Source organism: Amblyomma maculatum, chromosome 1, assembly GCF_055883805.1.
Source record: "Amblyomma maculatum isolate TAMU_Amacu chromosome 1, ASM5588380v1, whole genome shotgun sequence".
Lineage (NCBI taxonomy): Eukaryota > Metazoa > Arthropoda > Arachnida > Ixodida > Ixodidae > Amblyomma > Amblyomma maculatum.
The window spans coordinates 226194438-226208767 of NC_139344.1; the positions used below are offsets into that span (position 1 = coordinate 226194438).

Here is a 14330-nt window from a genome sequence, read left to right on the forward strand (position 1 = left end):
ATCCCATGTAAAAGTATAAGAAAGCCGCGTCATATATGGAACTCAATTTCACGGGTCGTTCGATATATCGAACTCCGCACCACGCACTGGAAAGTGTGCCTTCCCCAAAGACAATCGCATCACCCTCGGCCATTCGCCGCATGACGTTTTCAAGCCACGCGCGGAAGGAATGAGAGGGGACAGTTCGGCTAGGGCACCGCCGCGCCCTATCCCCAAAGGCGCGCGCATCTGCGGTTATAGTTTCCTGCGCGCCAGCACGTGACGTTTGCAAGCCATGTGCATGAATGAACCAGAGAGAACAGGTGGGAACGAGAGGGGGAAAACGCGATAGAGCGAAGCGTGAGGGTGTGCCCATTCTTTTGCCGAGCTATCTCTCTCCTTCCTCTTTCCCGGCCTTGGTTCGCAGTAGCACGCGCTACGCATGCGCCAAGCCAGCTCAGCCCGTTTTCAGACAGAACGTCGGACGCTTTCTCCAGCGTTTGTTGCGAACCCTCTGCGCGCGGCGGCTGACGTGGCTATGGTGCCTGCGGAAGTTAAGAAGCGGCAGATCTTTTTTTTCTCTCTCTCTTTTTGCGAGTCGTTTGTTCTTATCGTTGTGCTGTACGCGCGGCGTAGCGTAAGATATGGCGTTACGAAGCGGCTTTTTTTCTTTTTTTTTTTTTCTGCGGGAGTCGTTTATTTTTGCATGTATGAATCAACGAAAGCACGCGGTCAGCTGCGATCATGACACCGGCTTTTAGCACTTTTCGCTTCAAACAGCATTTGCAGCTACTTTATCACGCTTTCCAATGATTTTGTGGCAGTAGACTACGCCCGCCCCAAGCGCGGCGTGATAAATCGAACCAGGCTCGTGCAATCAAGCCATCACGGGCAGTCTGCCAAGTTCGCTCCCCGCCGCCCCCAACAGGAGCTATCAAAAGCACGCCGCGACGATCTTGGCACGCTGCCAAGAAATGAGCTGTGGATGAGACGACCGAAACGGAGTTACACGCGCCATCCACATGCAAGCAAAAACGCTCGAGATTTCTGCCGCGGCGACACAGAAACCTTGTTTTGAGCTGCCGTGGTGGCTGTACGGCGCAATTCCAACAAGTTGGAAATTTTTTGCTCTGTCGCTGCCGCTCGTCGCCGAGATCGCTTAACGCTTGCATGTGAGCGAGCTGTCCATAACGCTTTTTTTTTTTTTTTTCAAAATTCTCGAGTGCAAAAGTGAAGGGTGGGTTCATTATGCGGGTGAGTTGATTACGCGACAAATACAGTATCGTTTTTTTGCATCGTAAGTGCCGTCCCAAGCCGATTTCTGTATATCGAATTATCGATATATCGAACTATTTCGCGATCCCCTTCGAGTTCGATATATCCGGGTTCGACAATATAGCTACATTCCCCTTCCATCGGTACCCATTCCATCGGCTTGGTGAAACATTTAATACTTGTTCTCCACATCACATTCCTTCACCAAGTCCATTTCCTATTTTGATTTCAGCATCACTATTGATGTAATTTCAATTTTTTATCGTACATTATTTCTCATAAACTTAAGAAGCTTCCACTGTGTGAGTAGCAGATTATACATGGTTTGGTTTAGTTGCACGACAAGTGAGAATTTCGCGCGCTGAGGCAAGCTTCTAAAATACTAACATTAAAGCAAAACCACAATGTAAAAATATGAAGCAGATAACAAAGCCGACCCAAAAGGCTAAGCATGTCAGTTCTGGACTTTGCAGTCAGCACACTTAACACCAAATTATTAGAAAATCTTATCTGCTTTCTCTTCTGGTTATATTGTCCTGGTCATACCTTCCATGGCAGCTTGCAAGGCATTGATAGGATCAACTTCTGTGACGATCACTCGACATCCGAAACCACGCAGGGACTGTGCACAACCCTTGCCAACATCCCCAAAACCAGCTACACAAGCCACTTTTCCAGCAAGCATAATGTCTGTAGCTCGCTTGATGCCATCAGCTAGTGATTCACGGCAGCCATATAAGTTGTCAAACTTGCTCTGCAAATAAGAGAACAAAAATTCAGTACTGGACTATGAATTTCACAAACACCCACGGAATACTGCATTGTTTTACTGCACAAATACAAATACCCCCATGCTGCAAAAAACTGCCCAATAGCATCGATCGTTTGAAGCCAACAGCTTCGAAAAATCGTGACACCCCTCCTCCACCTCTGGTTTCTCTCTTGAGATGGGAGGGCCAGATGGGACTCGAACCCATCAGGACTCTTGCACCTCTGAGTTAGACACGCTACCTCTAGGCCATGCAGTACTTCGTACGGCTCTAGGAGATTGGACAGTGTCATGACCGTGCTGCGAATGCACGAGAGTGAGGGGTCACTTTTGCAATGACACAATGCGGAGAGCACTACCAGCAACAGGGTTATCTGGCCAGTTGCATGAGCACTCAGCGCAGCGGGGTGGGGTGGATACCGCGCTGTCTGCATTATATACAGAGTTGTTTGCGACAGCTTTTGACAAATATGTCTGTTAATGGTGTGCACTATGCTCGCACATCTTCCTTTTTTTGTTTTGTTTTCCATCCCACCAGCATGCAATGGGAAAGCAACGTCACATAAGTTGGGCTCCTGAGAACACAACTTAAACAAAATCGCACAATGCACTTCGGTGTCAACAGCTGACTTTTTTTTTTCACGCAGCCAAATGATACTCTAAGAAAACCTGGACAGCAATTACTGATGGTATACATGAACTGAGCAATTCACCTGCACTGACTAACACCAATTGGGATGTATTCTTTCTGGGAATGATTTAAATCTTATCTTGTTTTGCTTCTAGTGGCCATTCGCACTTCATCATTGCACTCAGAAACTTGCTCACTATAAGTCCTGTCTTGAACACACAGAAGAATGGACTTCGAATCAGTGAACTGGATGGAAAAAGCAGTTGTAACAGAAAATGTCTTAAGGGGTTAAGAAAAGTAGGGAATGAGCCGCCACAACAGTTTTGCCGTTCATACCCTTCACCAAATTAGAGCTCTGTGTTAGTTAGTTACAAAATACCTTAACTGCCCGGTTGATTTGAAAACTGTGCGAATTACACGCACCTTCTTGAGCATTCATATTTAAAAAAAAAAAAGAGCTAAAAATGAGAATATCCCCGGAATAAATTTGCCACCGCACTAAAATTCATTTAACACACAAGGATATACAGTAATTGAGGGGATCAAGACAACAGAAAACTAGTATACTCTACTGAGTGCGCACTTTGAAGCATATGTCCTTTAAATCAATGTGATGTTTCATTCTTCAGATTGTTTTCCTGTGCTGTTCTTTTTCTTCTTTCACTTGTATAGCTGGACCATATACCAATCGGAAAGCAGGCATATGTCATGATGACTTCTATGTTATTTCACTAATTAACCAGGTATAAATTTCTGGGCCTTGTGCATGTACAGCCACAGGCAAAAGACCGCAGAATGAGGACTCATGGGAAATGTAATACTTGTGCTGCGTCGCAAGCAGCCAGCATTTATTCTAGAGGATGTAACACGCAATTATGTGTCTTCATGCATGTCTAACCAGTTTAAGGAAAAAATTCCCAGCTGAGTTCCAGTTGGAATCAATTGTGAGTCAACTGGGAATCAATTGGTATGAAATGGGAGTTATAGAAGTGAACCTTATTAAAATTTTCCAGGTGTCCACACCCCACAAACTTTGCTTCATGGCTGTACATTCACTACTTCTTGCTGGTATTCACTGCAGTGATTTAAATGACTGCGTTCATGAATATATGTATAACTCGCTCAACGCATAGAGCTATGGGTAGAAAAATGTACCACGCTTGGGAGGCCCTAAAACTTCCGACGCATTATTAGTAAAAGTAATTTGATGTTTGATGCATACGTGTGAGTAACAGTACTTTTGCCCTGGTACATAAAGCCAGCAAGCACTCCTATTTCCCTTACAGAATGCTGGAGAAGAGTGAAAGCGGAGCATGGTCCATGTTATTTTATCCGAGATTGTCAGTGGCACTGTTCACACCAAGGTACAATAAGAAAGACTGATAAGAGAGATGTAATAAAGGTCACAAGGGCATTAATGAGACAAAATTTCAATCATGCATTGATAAGTACAAGCTGTAGAAGGTGCTTGCAGTGAGCCGTTAATTGAAAGCATGAGCTGCGGTTCACATGTATTATTGTTTTGCCACCTTTTAGCACAATTAAATTGCACTTCTCGGCCCCAACCTTTATTTCTGCATAGGAAGGAACTACAGAATACCAAGTTTTGTTGAATGCGATGCCTGGTGACATCTGAAGTGGGCACATTCTCGCTGCACTAGGCAGCAGAAATTTTTACCAGTAATGAATAGTAATACAAATGCCACTCACTGCTTTAGAGCATGCACAGCATCTGCAGATTGGCATAGAAGTTACAGTAATCTATTCAAGCACCTAGAGTAAGCAGCCATTTTATTAACTTACTATTCCAGCAATTGCATCGCAAGCGAAAATAGCCGCACAGCCTCAGTGTAGCCCTGACAGGGTTCTCCTCAGAAAGTCTTAAGAGGTGGACATTCGAGAACTGAGGGGACGGAAAGCTGCGGTATAAAATAGACAATAACAACACAGCAGGCGTCGTAAAAAAAAAAAAAAAAAAAAAAAAAAAAAAAAAAAAAAAAAAAAAAAAAAAACTACACAGAAGGTTGTGCAACTTTTCTTTTCGAAAACAATAGGGAAAAAATAGAGATAGATACAGTTGAATCCCGCTATAACGAAATTCACGGTGCACGAAAAAAAATTCGTTCTCGCGGAACTTCGTTATCGCAAAAATTTGACGTGAAACGCAGAAAGAATTGCCCAAGCAGCAGCAAAGGCGTTTAATGCCAAAAATCTGTAAGCTTGGTTTGCTTACGCTTCACGGCGAGCAACGCCGTCACGCGATTTTCGCACTCGGTCAGCAAACCCATTGCAACATCGTCGTCTCGGACAGCAACGAAATTCCTGATGACATCAAAAGCGTCCATCACCTGTACGGCGGTTGCCGCAGCCGGCGCTTCCTGTACGTCGTCGTCTTCTTCATCGGAAGAGTCCTTATCATTCCGGGCAGCTTTTATGATCTGCTCATCACTCACATCTTCGTGAACAACAACACAAGCGTCAGCGCCGATGTATTCGTCGAGCTCGAGATTAGGCGGCACGGTTCCTATTTCTCCCAGCGTTTTCCAGGCGGCCGCGATCCCCGGAGCCGGTGACGCCTCTTCGTCGTCGTCTGTAACGCCTGGTGTTAGGCCAGCAGAGTGTACGGGTCGACCTTCGGCAAATCCGGCGTGCCTGAAACAGTTCACAATTACTGAGCGCCCCAGTGTGCTCCAGGCAGCAGACATAATCTGCAGTGCCACGTACAAGTCCACCTTCGTGTCTCGGCCGGTTTCAGTGTTAAAAAGCAGCCGCTGAATTAACCTCCCGCGGTAAGCGCGCTTCAGGCTAAGAATCACGCCCTGATCGAGAGGCTGTAAGACAGACGTGCAATTGGGAGGGAAAAACCTCAGCTCCGTGTTGACTTGACTTCGTCGGAGTGATGCGCTGAACAATTGTCCAAAAGCAAGCAAACTTTACGGCCCTGCCGCTTCATGTCGCGGTCGAATGCCATCATCCACTCGGTGAAAATAGCGCGGGTCATCCATGACTTGTTGTTCGCCTTGTACTGCACAGGTAGGCTACGAGTTCCCTTAAAACAGCGCGGCTTGGCACTTTTGCCTATGACTAACGGCGGACGCTTGTCCGAGCCATCCATGTTTGTGCAAAGCAGCACTGTGATGCGTTTTTTGCTGTGTTTGCCGCCGTGACAGCGCTGCCCCTTGAAGTCGAGCGTCCTAGCCGGCAACATCTCGTAGAATAGCCCGGTCTCGTCGGCGTTGTAAATGTCTGCAGGCGCGAAGTTGCTTAAAATTCCGGCCATGTTACTCGCCTTCCAAGCAGCTGCTCCGTCCACGTCTGCTGACATTGACTCGCCGCACAACACTTTTCCAACGATGTTATGGCGGGCCTTGAAACGGTTTAGCCAGCCAATGCTGGCTTTAAAATCATCAATGCCAAGTAGGCATGCATAGTTCAAGGCTTTCTGCTGGACGATGCTTCCGGACAGGGGGACGTTGCTGGCTCGTGCTTCCACAAACCACGCATGCATTGCTTTGTCCAACTCTTCATGGAGGGGCCGCGTCACCTTTTTGTGCTTCGAGGATGTGCCTGAAGCAAGTGCCATTCTCACGCTGTCCTTATTGCCTAGAATCGTTGACAGCGAACTTGCAGGAATTCCGAAGTCTTCAGCAATTGCCGCTTTCTTCCTTCCGCTTTCTGCTTGGGCGATTATTTGAGCTTTTTGCTCAAGGGAAAGAGTTTTGCGTTTTTTCACTTGCGTTGCCATCGTGTCCTGCGGATGAAAACTCGTCGTTGTCGAAGAGAAAGGCAGCGAGTGAACAACGCGACCACGACACAAAGCCAAAATGGCGGAACTGCAATCACGTGATTTCATGCTTAATGTGGCTTTGGATTTGACTTGGACTTCTCGCCAATAAAACTAGTTTCGGTTTCGATTTTGAACGCGAAAATTTCGTTGAAGCGGAAACGCTCTGCAAAAATGGTTCGTTGTGCAGAGAAATTTAGGCCATTAATTCTTATAGGATACTCGCGGGGAATAAAAAATTATTCGTTGTCGCGGAAATTTCGTTGTGGCGGTATTTGTTGTGGCGGGATTCAACTGTACTATAAAGTATAAGGAATGCAGTGCTGGAAGCACATTTTTTATTTTCACTTGTAAAACTTTTATATGTTATCTTGAAATCCTTACACAGTTGCCATGCCTGTGAGTGTGAAGTTCTGTCGGCTACTAAATCTCTATTATTAGCTCAATTTTAAAACTGCTGCTAACATTGCATTCCTTACACTTTATAGTATCTATTTCTATATTAAAAATTAATTTCTGATGAGCATTTTTTTCTCTATTGTTTCAGCAAACAGTAGCAATAATTCTCTGATACCGTTAGAACTAATTGCCCTAGAGAGAAATTTTTGCATATTTGAAATCAGTAGAAAAAGCTGAACAATTCCGTGAGGTTTCACAAAATTTGGGTAAATAAAAAACCAATTTTAAGACCCATGTCCCCCCTTAAAGGCACAGGTTAAGTAGCACAAAGGTCTGTCAAATCTCTAAGAATCTGTATCAACCCCGGAATACATCATTACACACTGCTGGGAATGTCGAAAGGCTGCTCCAAAACCGTAAGTGCCTCCACGGCCCTTTTCACAATGCAACACAGTAGCAGTGGTGCTGCACTGCTTGAACCACATGTGTGGTGAGGCATCCTCAAAGCTCAGCAGTTTAATGTACCCTAAGAGCGGAGGAAGCACGTGGATACCAGAGAAAGTAATATGTGTATGCAGTAGAACGGCGTGACGCCATCGCAAAATGAAAGAAACTAAAAGGCCAGTGACATAAAAAGAGAGGTCAGAAATGACACAACTAACTAATGCGCATGCCCAGTGGCAGCAATAAAATGGCATGAAATTCAGAAAAATAAAACAAACTGTGGCTTTATTTTGCTAATAAAGGACTTCAAATTGTCGTCACACCTGCCACAGCGCACACACCTGAGGTGCGCGAGCAATTCAGCACTCAATTCAGGTTCACAGAGATTTATTTCAATGAAAATCATTCTGCACCCCAGGTATGCATGTTCAAAGTGTGTCAGCTATAGCAAGCTTTTTAATTGTGATAACTAAGTTTCTATGCAGGACCTATAAAATAGTGCCTCCCATTTCTCTACTTAAGAGCAGATGCAGGGCTAAAATCCCAATTTTCACCAAAAAAGAAGTGTTTTTAAATTTTTGTTTTGTTTAGAATAGGGAATTTATGAAAGAAACTTCTCACCAAGTTTGGTCGTCATCTGCCTGGTAGCGAAATTGAAATGAATTTTTTTGTGAGATTGAGTGCACTCACCACCGAAAGCTCCTATGAACACAGATTTCAAGACGCAGCCGCATAGCCGGCAAGAAACTGAACATGAAGTGTATCCCCAAGTTAGAATGCTTGTTTTTCGCGCTCTCTAGCCAAAAAGGATGTGCTATTGAGAATACAGTAAAATAAAAGACAAATTTTGGGCTCTGGCAACAACAGATTGGCTGGTAAATCGAAATAGAAACATGGATTGACTAAAATGGTTGGTTGGCTTGTGGGGTTTAACGTCCCAAAGCGACTCAGGCTATGACAGACACCGTAGTGGAGGACTCCAGAAATTTCGACCATCTGGGGTTCTTTAACGTGCACTAACATTGCACAGCACACAACCGCCTTGCTTTTCGCCTCCATCGAAAAGCGGCCGCTGAGGCCGGGATTCGATACCGCATCTTTGGGAACAGCAGTCGAGCGCCGTAACCACTGCGCCACCCCGGCGGGGCAGATTGACTAAAGTGCAGCACGTAACATTCAAATGCTGTTTTGGCACTGCTGGGAACCTGGCTAACCAAAGTGCTCGACAAACTGGAGATAGAATGTGGAGCCTAGACGAAGAGGCTGACTCTGCAAGCAACGAAGGAAAGCATTTCACGAGAGCAAACAAGTTCACTGCAGTAAAGCAGAAAAAAAAAAAAAAAAAAAAGGAAGCAATTGCCATACAGCAGTGTCGTGTTAACGGCTCAAGGTATGCACCAAGCCACTTTGATTTATTCATTTAGGAACTAAATTTGAATAGCATGTTCTGATATCCTTGAACTCATTTTTCTCAGTTTACAATTTTTGCAAGGGCACAGCCCCTAGGAAAACTACCATTTTCAAACTCCTCCGTCAAAGGCTGCTTTCAAGATGGTTTCTGGACTACTATTTTGTTGGGAACAAGATAAGGTACTTTTTAGACACCTAATTATTCTCTAAGAAAAAATATGTAGCATCTAATGAGAACAGAATAAATAAAGTTTGTTTTTAATGTGCTTAGATACTTACAAAAATGTCATAAACATGCTATTTCCCTTATCCTGCACAATAAACTACCTAGAAGTTATCTAAGCACAAATTGTTAGTAATCTTCATGATGTTTGAAATAAGTTTTGCTAAGCTGACACATTTACTCATTATGAGAGCTACAACTTTTTTCTATTTGCGTTAAGGTGACAAAACTTGGCATAAGCCACTCCTGAAAATATTATCGAAATTGGTGCAACAGTTCAAAAGTTCCCCCCTTAAAAGTATTAATGTATTACAATTAATGCCTATATTACCAGCTCTATATCTACTTACCTTAGTAACAGAGTCGTTAACATTGATGCAAGGAATCTTGAGCTTCCCTTCATTCTTCATCTTGTAGAGTTGATGTACACCAGTCGTAGTTTCCTCAGACAAGCCCCGTATCCCTGGTAGATGGGAGGACAATTGCAAGTGAAAACGTCTTCAGATGCAGCACAGTCAGCATGCTTAACACCAACAACATGACCTGGACTGACACCAGCACTGCAAAGTGTTGGCCGCTGGAGCAGACACAATGCTGAGAAAATTGCTACAGCTGAGCACTTCAATTCAACTTGTCTTTCAATGGTGCCCAACCTACAGAAAGAGTGCAAGCTCCTGATCTGATGGAGCCGTTTTGTTGCATTTCGGTCATGGCTGCAGTCTCATGCATGAACAGAAACAGTGTTTGCTTACCTAGGCAAATCGACATGGCGTACGCCTCTACCAAACTATGCTCCGGCGATAGGCGCCCTGCAGATGTAACTCTGGAGCCGAGAGTGTCTCTTGCGGTGGTGCGAAAATCCTGTGGGGCCCACCCGCAGGCAACTCTACCACGGTTTTCAGTGTAGCTGTAGTTTTCATGCGTGCTTCGGTTGTTATTCAAACAATGAAAACTGCAAACAATGAAAACTGGTGTGTTCTGGTGCAAAACATTCAGTACAAGAATTGTTCAGAAGCTTTTTTTTCATTCTTTTCTATTTAGTCATTTGTTGCCAGACAAATATAGCGCACGGATAGTGCACGCTAGAACCCTGGCTAGTGAGGCTAGTTTAGCAGTGCTGTTCGAGAAACTAGCGGGTATGAAATGGAATGTCATAGGGCTTAATGAGATTAGGAGGCCAAATGAGGCATCTAGCATACTGAAGGGCGGGCATGTGCTGCGTTATCGAGGTTTGCTGGAGAGACGTGAACTAGGAGTAGGGTTCCTTGTCAATGAGAATACCCCTGGTAACAGAGGAATTCTATAGCATTAACGAGAGGGTGGCAGGCATCGTAATTAAGCTTGATAAGTGGTATAAACTGAAGATTGTAGAGGCATACGCGCCTATATGTAGTCATCATGACTAGGCAGTCGAAAGCCTCTACAAAAATCTAGGATATGCAATGGGGAAAGTAAAAATACAGTATAATGTACTGATGGGCAACTTCAATGCCAAGGTAGAGAAAAAGCAGACTGAAGGCGAGGCAGTGGGTGACTATGGCATTGGCTCTGGGGGAAGCTGTTAGCTGAATTCGCAGAACACAATAACTTGTGAGTCATGAACACCTTCAGCAAACAGAAGAACCGGAAGTGAACATGCAAAAGCCCTAATGGGGAGACTAAAAATGAAATTGATTTCATGTGTTCTAGCCCTGGCAATGTGCAGGATGTAGAGGTTATTGGAAAGGTTCGATGCAGTGACCACAGGATGATAAGGTCTCGCATTAGCCTCGATTTAAAGAGGGAACAGAACAGACCAGTGAGGAAGAGAATTAGCGATAAGGGAGCAAATAGAGGAATTCAGACCTCGCAGCAGAATTGATATTCAGCTCTAACCTAGGAATAGAACATTAGTGTAGAAGCAATGAACAATGATTTCCAAGACATCATCACTGAGTGCATGGTAGAAGTAGGCGGTAGGAGAGTTACAGAGGATACCAGTAAACTGTCTGAGGAGACTAAAGATTTGATTAAAGAATGCCAAACCCTACAGACGGGATATAACTGGCAGAGATATCAAAGCTAATCAATTTGCGTAAAGTGATCAACATAAGGAAGTATAACATGAGGGAAATTGAGCATGCTCTCAAGAACGATAGCAGCCTTAAAGCGGTGAAGTGGAAGTCAAGCATCGGCAAAAATCAGATGTATGCGCTAGGGACAAGGCGGGCAATGTCATTAATAATATGGAAATGATTAAGTAGCTGAGAAGTTTTACACAGACCTATGAAGTAGTAGCCGAAATAGCTTAGAGAAATTTAAGATTTGTAGTAGTGAAGAGGAATCAGATGTTCCGCCAGTAACACAGGACAAGGTTAAGAAAGCTTTAAAAGCTATGAAAAGGGGGAAAGCAGCTGGAGAGGATCAGGTAACAACAGATTTGTTAAAGGATGGGTGGGGGGATATTGTGTTAGAAAAGCTGGCCAACCTATATACGCAATGCATCATGGCACCAAAGGTGCCGAAAGCTTGGAAGAACACCAATATGATCTTAATCGATAAGAAAGAGGACAGTAAGGACTTGAAAAATTAGACCAATCAGTTTACTATCAGTTACTTACAAGATATATTTATCAAGATAATCTCTAGTAGAATCAGGGGAACTATGGGACTTCAATCAATGAAAGGATGAAGCAGGTTTTCGGAGAGGGTACTCCACCATCAATCACATCCATACTATCAACCAGGTGATAGAAAAGTGCTGGAAATATAACCAGCCCCTACACATAGATTACGAGAAAGCATGACTCGGTCGAAATCCGAGCAGTCAGGCAGGCATTGCGAAATGAGGGTGTAGATGAGCCGCATGTGAAAGCACTGGAATACATCTATAGTGGCTGCACAGCAACCATAGTTCTGCATAAAGAAAGTAACAAAATTCCTATAAAGAAAGGCGTTAGGAAAGGAGACACGATCTCCCCAGTACTATTCACAGCTTGCTTAGAAAAACTATTCAGACTTGAAATGGGAGCAGTTAGGGATGAGGGTAGATGGAGAATACATCAGTAATCTGCGATTTGCTGATGATATTGCTTTGCTAAGTAACTCAGGGGATCAACTGCAAAGAATGATTGATGACCTAGACAGGAAAAGTAGAAAGGTAGGCTTGAAAATCAATATGCAGAATACTAAGGTAATGTTCAACAGCCTCAGGAAGGAACAACAGTATACATTAGGTAGCGAAGCACTGAAGGTAATAGGCGAATATGTCTACTTAGGACCACAGATCCGGATCATGAAAGGGAAATAATTAGGAGAATAAGATTGGGATGGAGTGCATTTGGCAAGTACTCTAGCAGCTTAACGGCATCACTCAAGAAAAAAGTATATAACAATTGCATCCTACCAGTACTCAGCTATGAGGCTGAAACAAGAAGGCTAACGACAAGGGTTCTATTTAAGTTGGGCAACAGACAGCTATGGAACGAAAAATGGCAGGTGTAACGTTAAGAGATAGGAAGCATGCAGAGTGGGTCAGAGAAACAACTAGAGTATGACATTCTAGTCGAAATCGAGAAGAAGAAATGGGCATTGGTAGGACAAGTAGTGCAAAGAGAGGAAAACCGATGCTGCTAAAGGCAACCAACTGAATTCCAAGGAAAGGAAAGCGTAGCAGGGGGCGGCAGAAAGTTAGGTGGGCGGATGAGATTAAGAAGTTCGCAGGAGTCAAGTAGATGCAGCTAGCACAGGACCGGGTTTATTGGAGAATATGGGAGAAGACTTTGCCCTGCAGTGGGTGTAGCCTGGCTGATGATGATGACCAATAAGCAGCGATATCCTTACACCAGCACACACTGTTGGAATACTTTTCCAAGTATGTAATATAAACAAACTAAATTGTAGTGCAAAATCACCAAATGTAGTTTTCTTTTTTGGCACTGACAAAATGCCACCTTCCTGACTGCATTATGATACCTCAAACAACTGGAAGGGATATTACAAATCAGTGGTTCCCAGCCACGGACGTGTCTGGGACCCTTTGTGGACTAGTGGATGTGATGGGAGACCCCTTGGTGGGAGGGTGGCGGGAGCAGGTCGGAGAATTACGATTGAGACAAGGCAGAACTGGCACCTAAAAAAATGCACACTTGATAAGCCAGCGTGCCCCGACCTGTAGGGGCCTTAGGGAACAGGCGACACGTCTGCGCCGATATGCAGGCCACTAGAAGGGAGTCTACTGCTCCCAACACCACGTCGCTCGCTCTTCAGTCAACAGTATCTCTTGCTGGGCTAGTTGGTGTGACATTGCGTTAAACCAAAGGAAATACAGCGCTAAGTTTTAGATGAACCACACAGGAAGACGGACGGGACAGGCGCTACTCCAACTAAGTTTATTGAAAGATTCATGTGCACAAATATAACCCGAAGACAGTGAACGCTTGCGCATGTCCCTAAAGTAAGAAGGAAAAAAACCATTCAGAAAAAACCCTAAGGTAAAAACCTTCTCATAATCTCGTATTTTTTTAACAATCTGTGTTCACTTTCGCGTAAAGATACAGAAGTCGTGCTGACACACTTACCCCCCCCTCTCTTTGATAAAAAAGGCTTCTGCGAGCTCGCGAGCTAATCTGTCTTTACTTCTGGTTAAAATTTTAATCTCTCCAAATCGTGGTTCGCAGATTTTTTTATTTTCATCAAGGCAAGAGCGGCAATGGGCGGGTAGGTTTTGGAACGAGTCTGATGCGTTCCCTAAAGACCTGTTATGCTCGCCGGCCCGCTCGTTAACGCAGCGTCCGGTCTGACCGACGTACACCTTGCCACACGTAAGGGGGATCTCGTAGACCACTCCCGTGGCACACTTTACGTAGGACTTCGAGTGTTTCTTTCCACACCCAGATGTTGTTTGAGTCCTACTGGTAACCTTGGGGCACATCTTGGCCAATTTGCAGGGGGCGGAGAAGACCATGGCGACTCCGTACTTGTTGCCAACTCGTTTTAAATTGTGGGATACTTTGTGTATGTACGGTATCACCACTGGCTTGGCTCCACGAAAGGATTGTTTTCGACGTTGCCCCTTTGGCTTGCCCTTGAGGTTTTGTAGCAATGCCTCGGTCACGCTAGCCAAAACATGGTCTGGAAACCCTGCTTTGCGCAGTCTGCTCACCTCACCCTGGAAGCTCGCTTTCATCATGTGAGAGCATGACTTGAGGAGTGCAGATTCCATAGAGAGGGCGGCAATAGCCCTCTCTACAGTTTTTGACTGGGCCGAATCGAATGGCAAGAAATCTTTCTTAGCCCTAGGAAGGTAGCGCCAGCACACACTTCTGTCCCCCAGCTTAATGTTCAGGTCTAAAAACTGGAGGCAGTCCTGTTCGGGAAGCTCAAATGTTGCATCGGTTCATGTGTAGCGCCAGTCTTATGCAACATCTTTCTCGCA

The 14330-nt window shown here is 44.6% G+C and overlaps 1 protein-coding gene across 1 annotated transcript in view; it reads right to left on the reverse strand.

The window, feature by feature from the left end:
* Ahcy (adenosylhomocysteinase) overlaps positions 1-14330 on the reverse strand; it is a 36905-nt gene that overhangs the window by 3673 nt on the left and 18902 nt on the right. The window contains exons 5-6 of the mRNA XM_084590440.1: positions 9265-9377; positions 1801-2008 (exon numbers count right to left, since the gene is read on the reverse strand). Of these exons, the coding sequence (XP_084446566.1) occupies positions 1801-2008; positions 9265-9377 (321 nt within the window). The remainder of the gene's footprint in view (positions 1-1800; positions 2009-9264; positions 9378-14330) is intronic.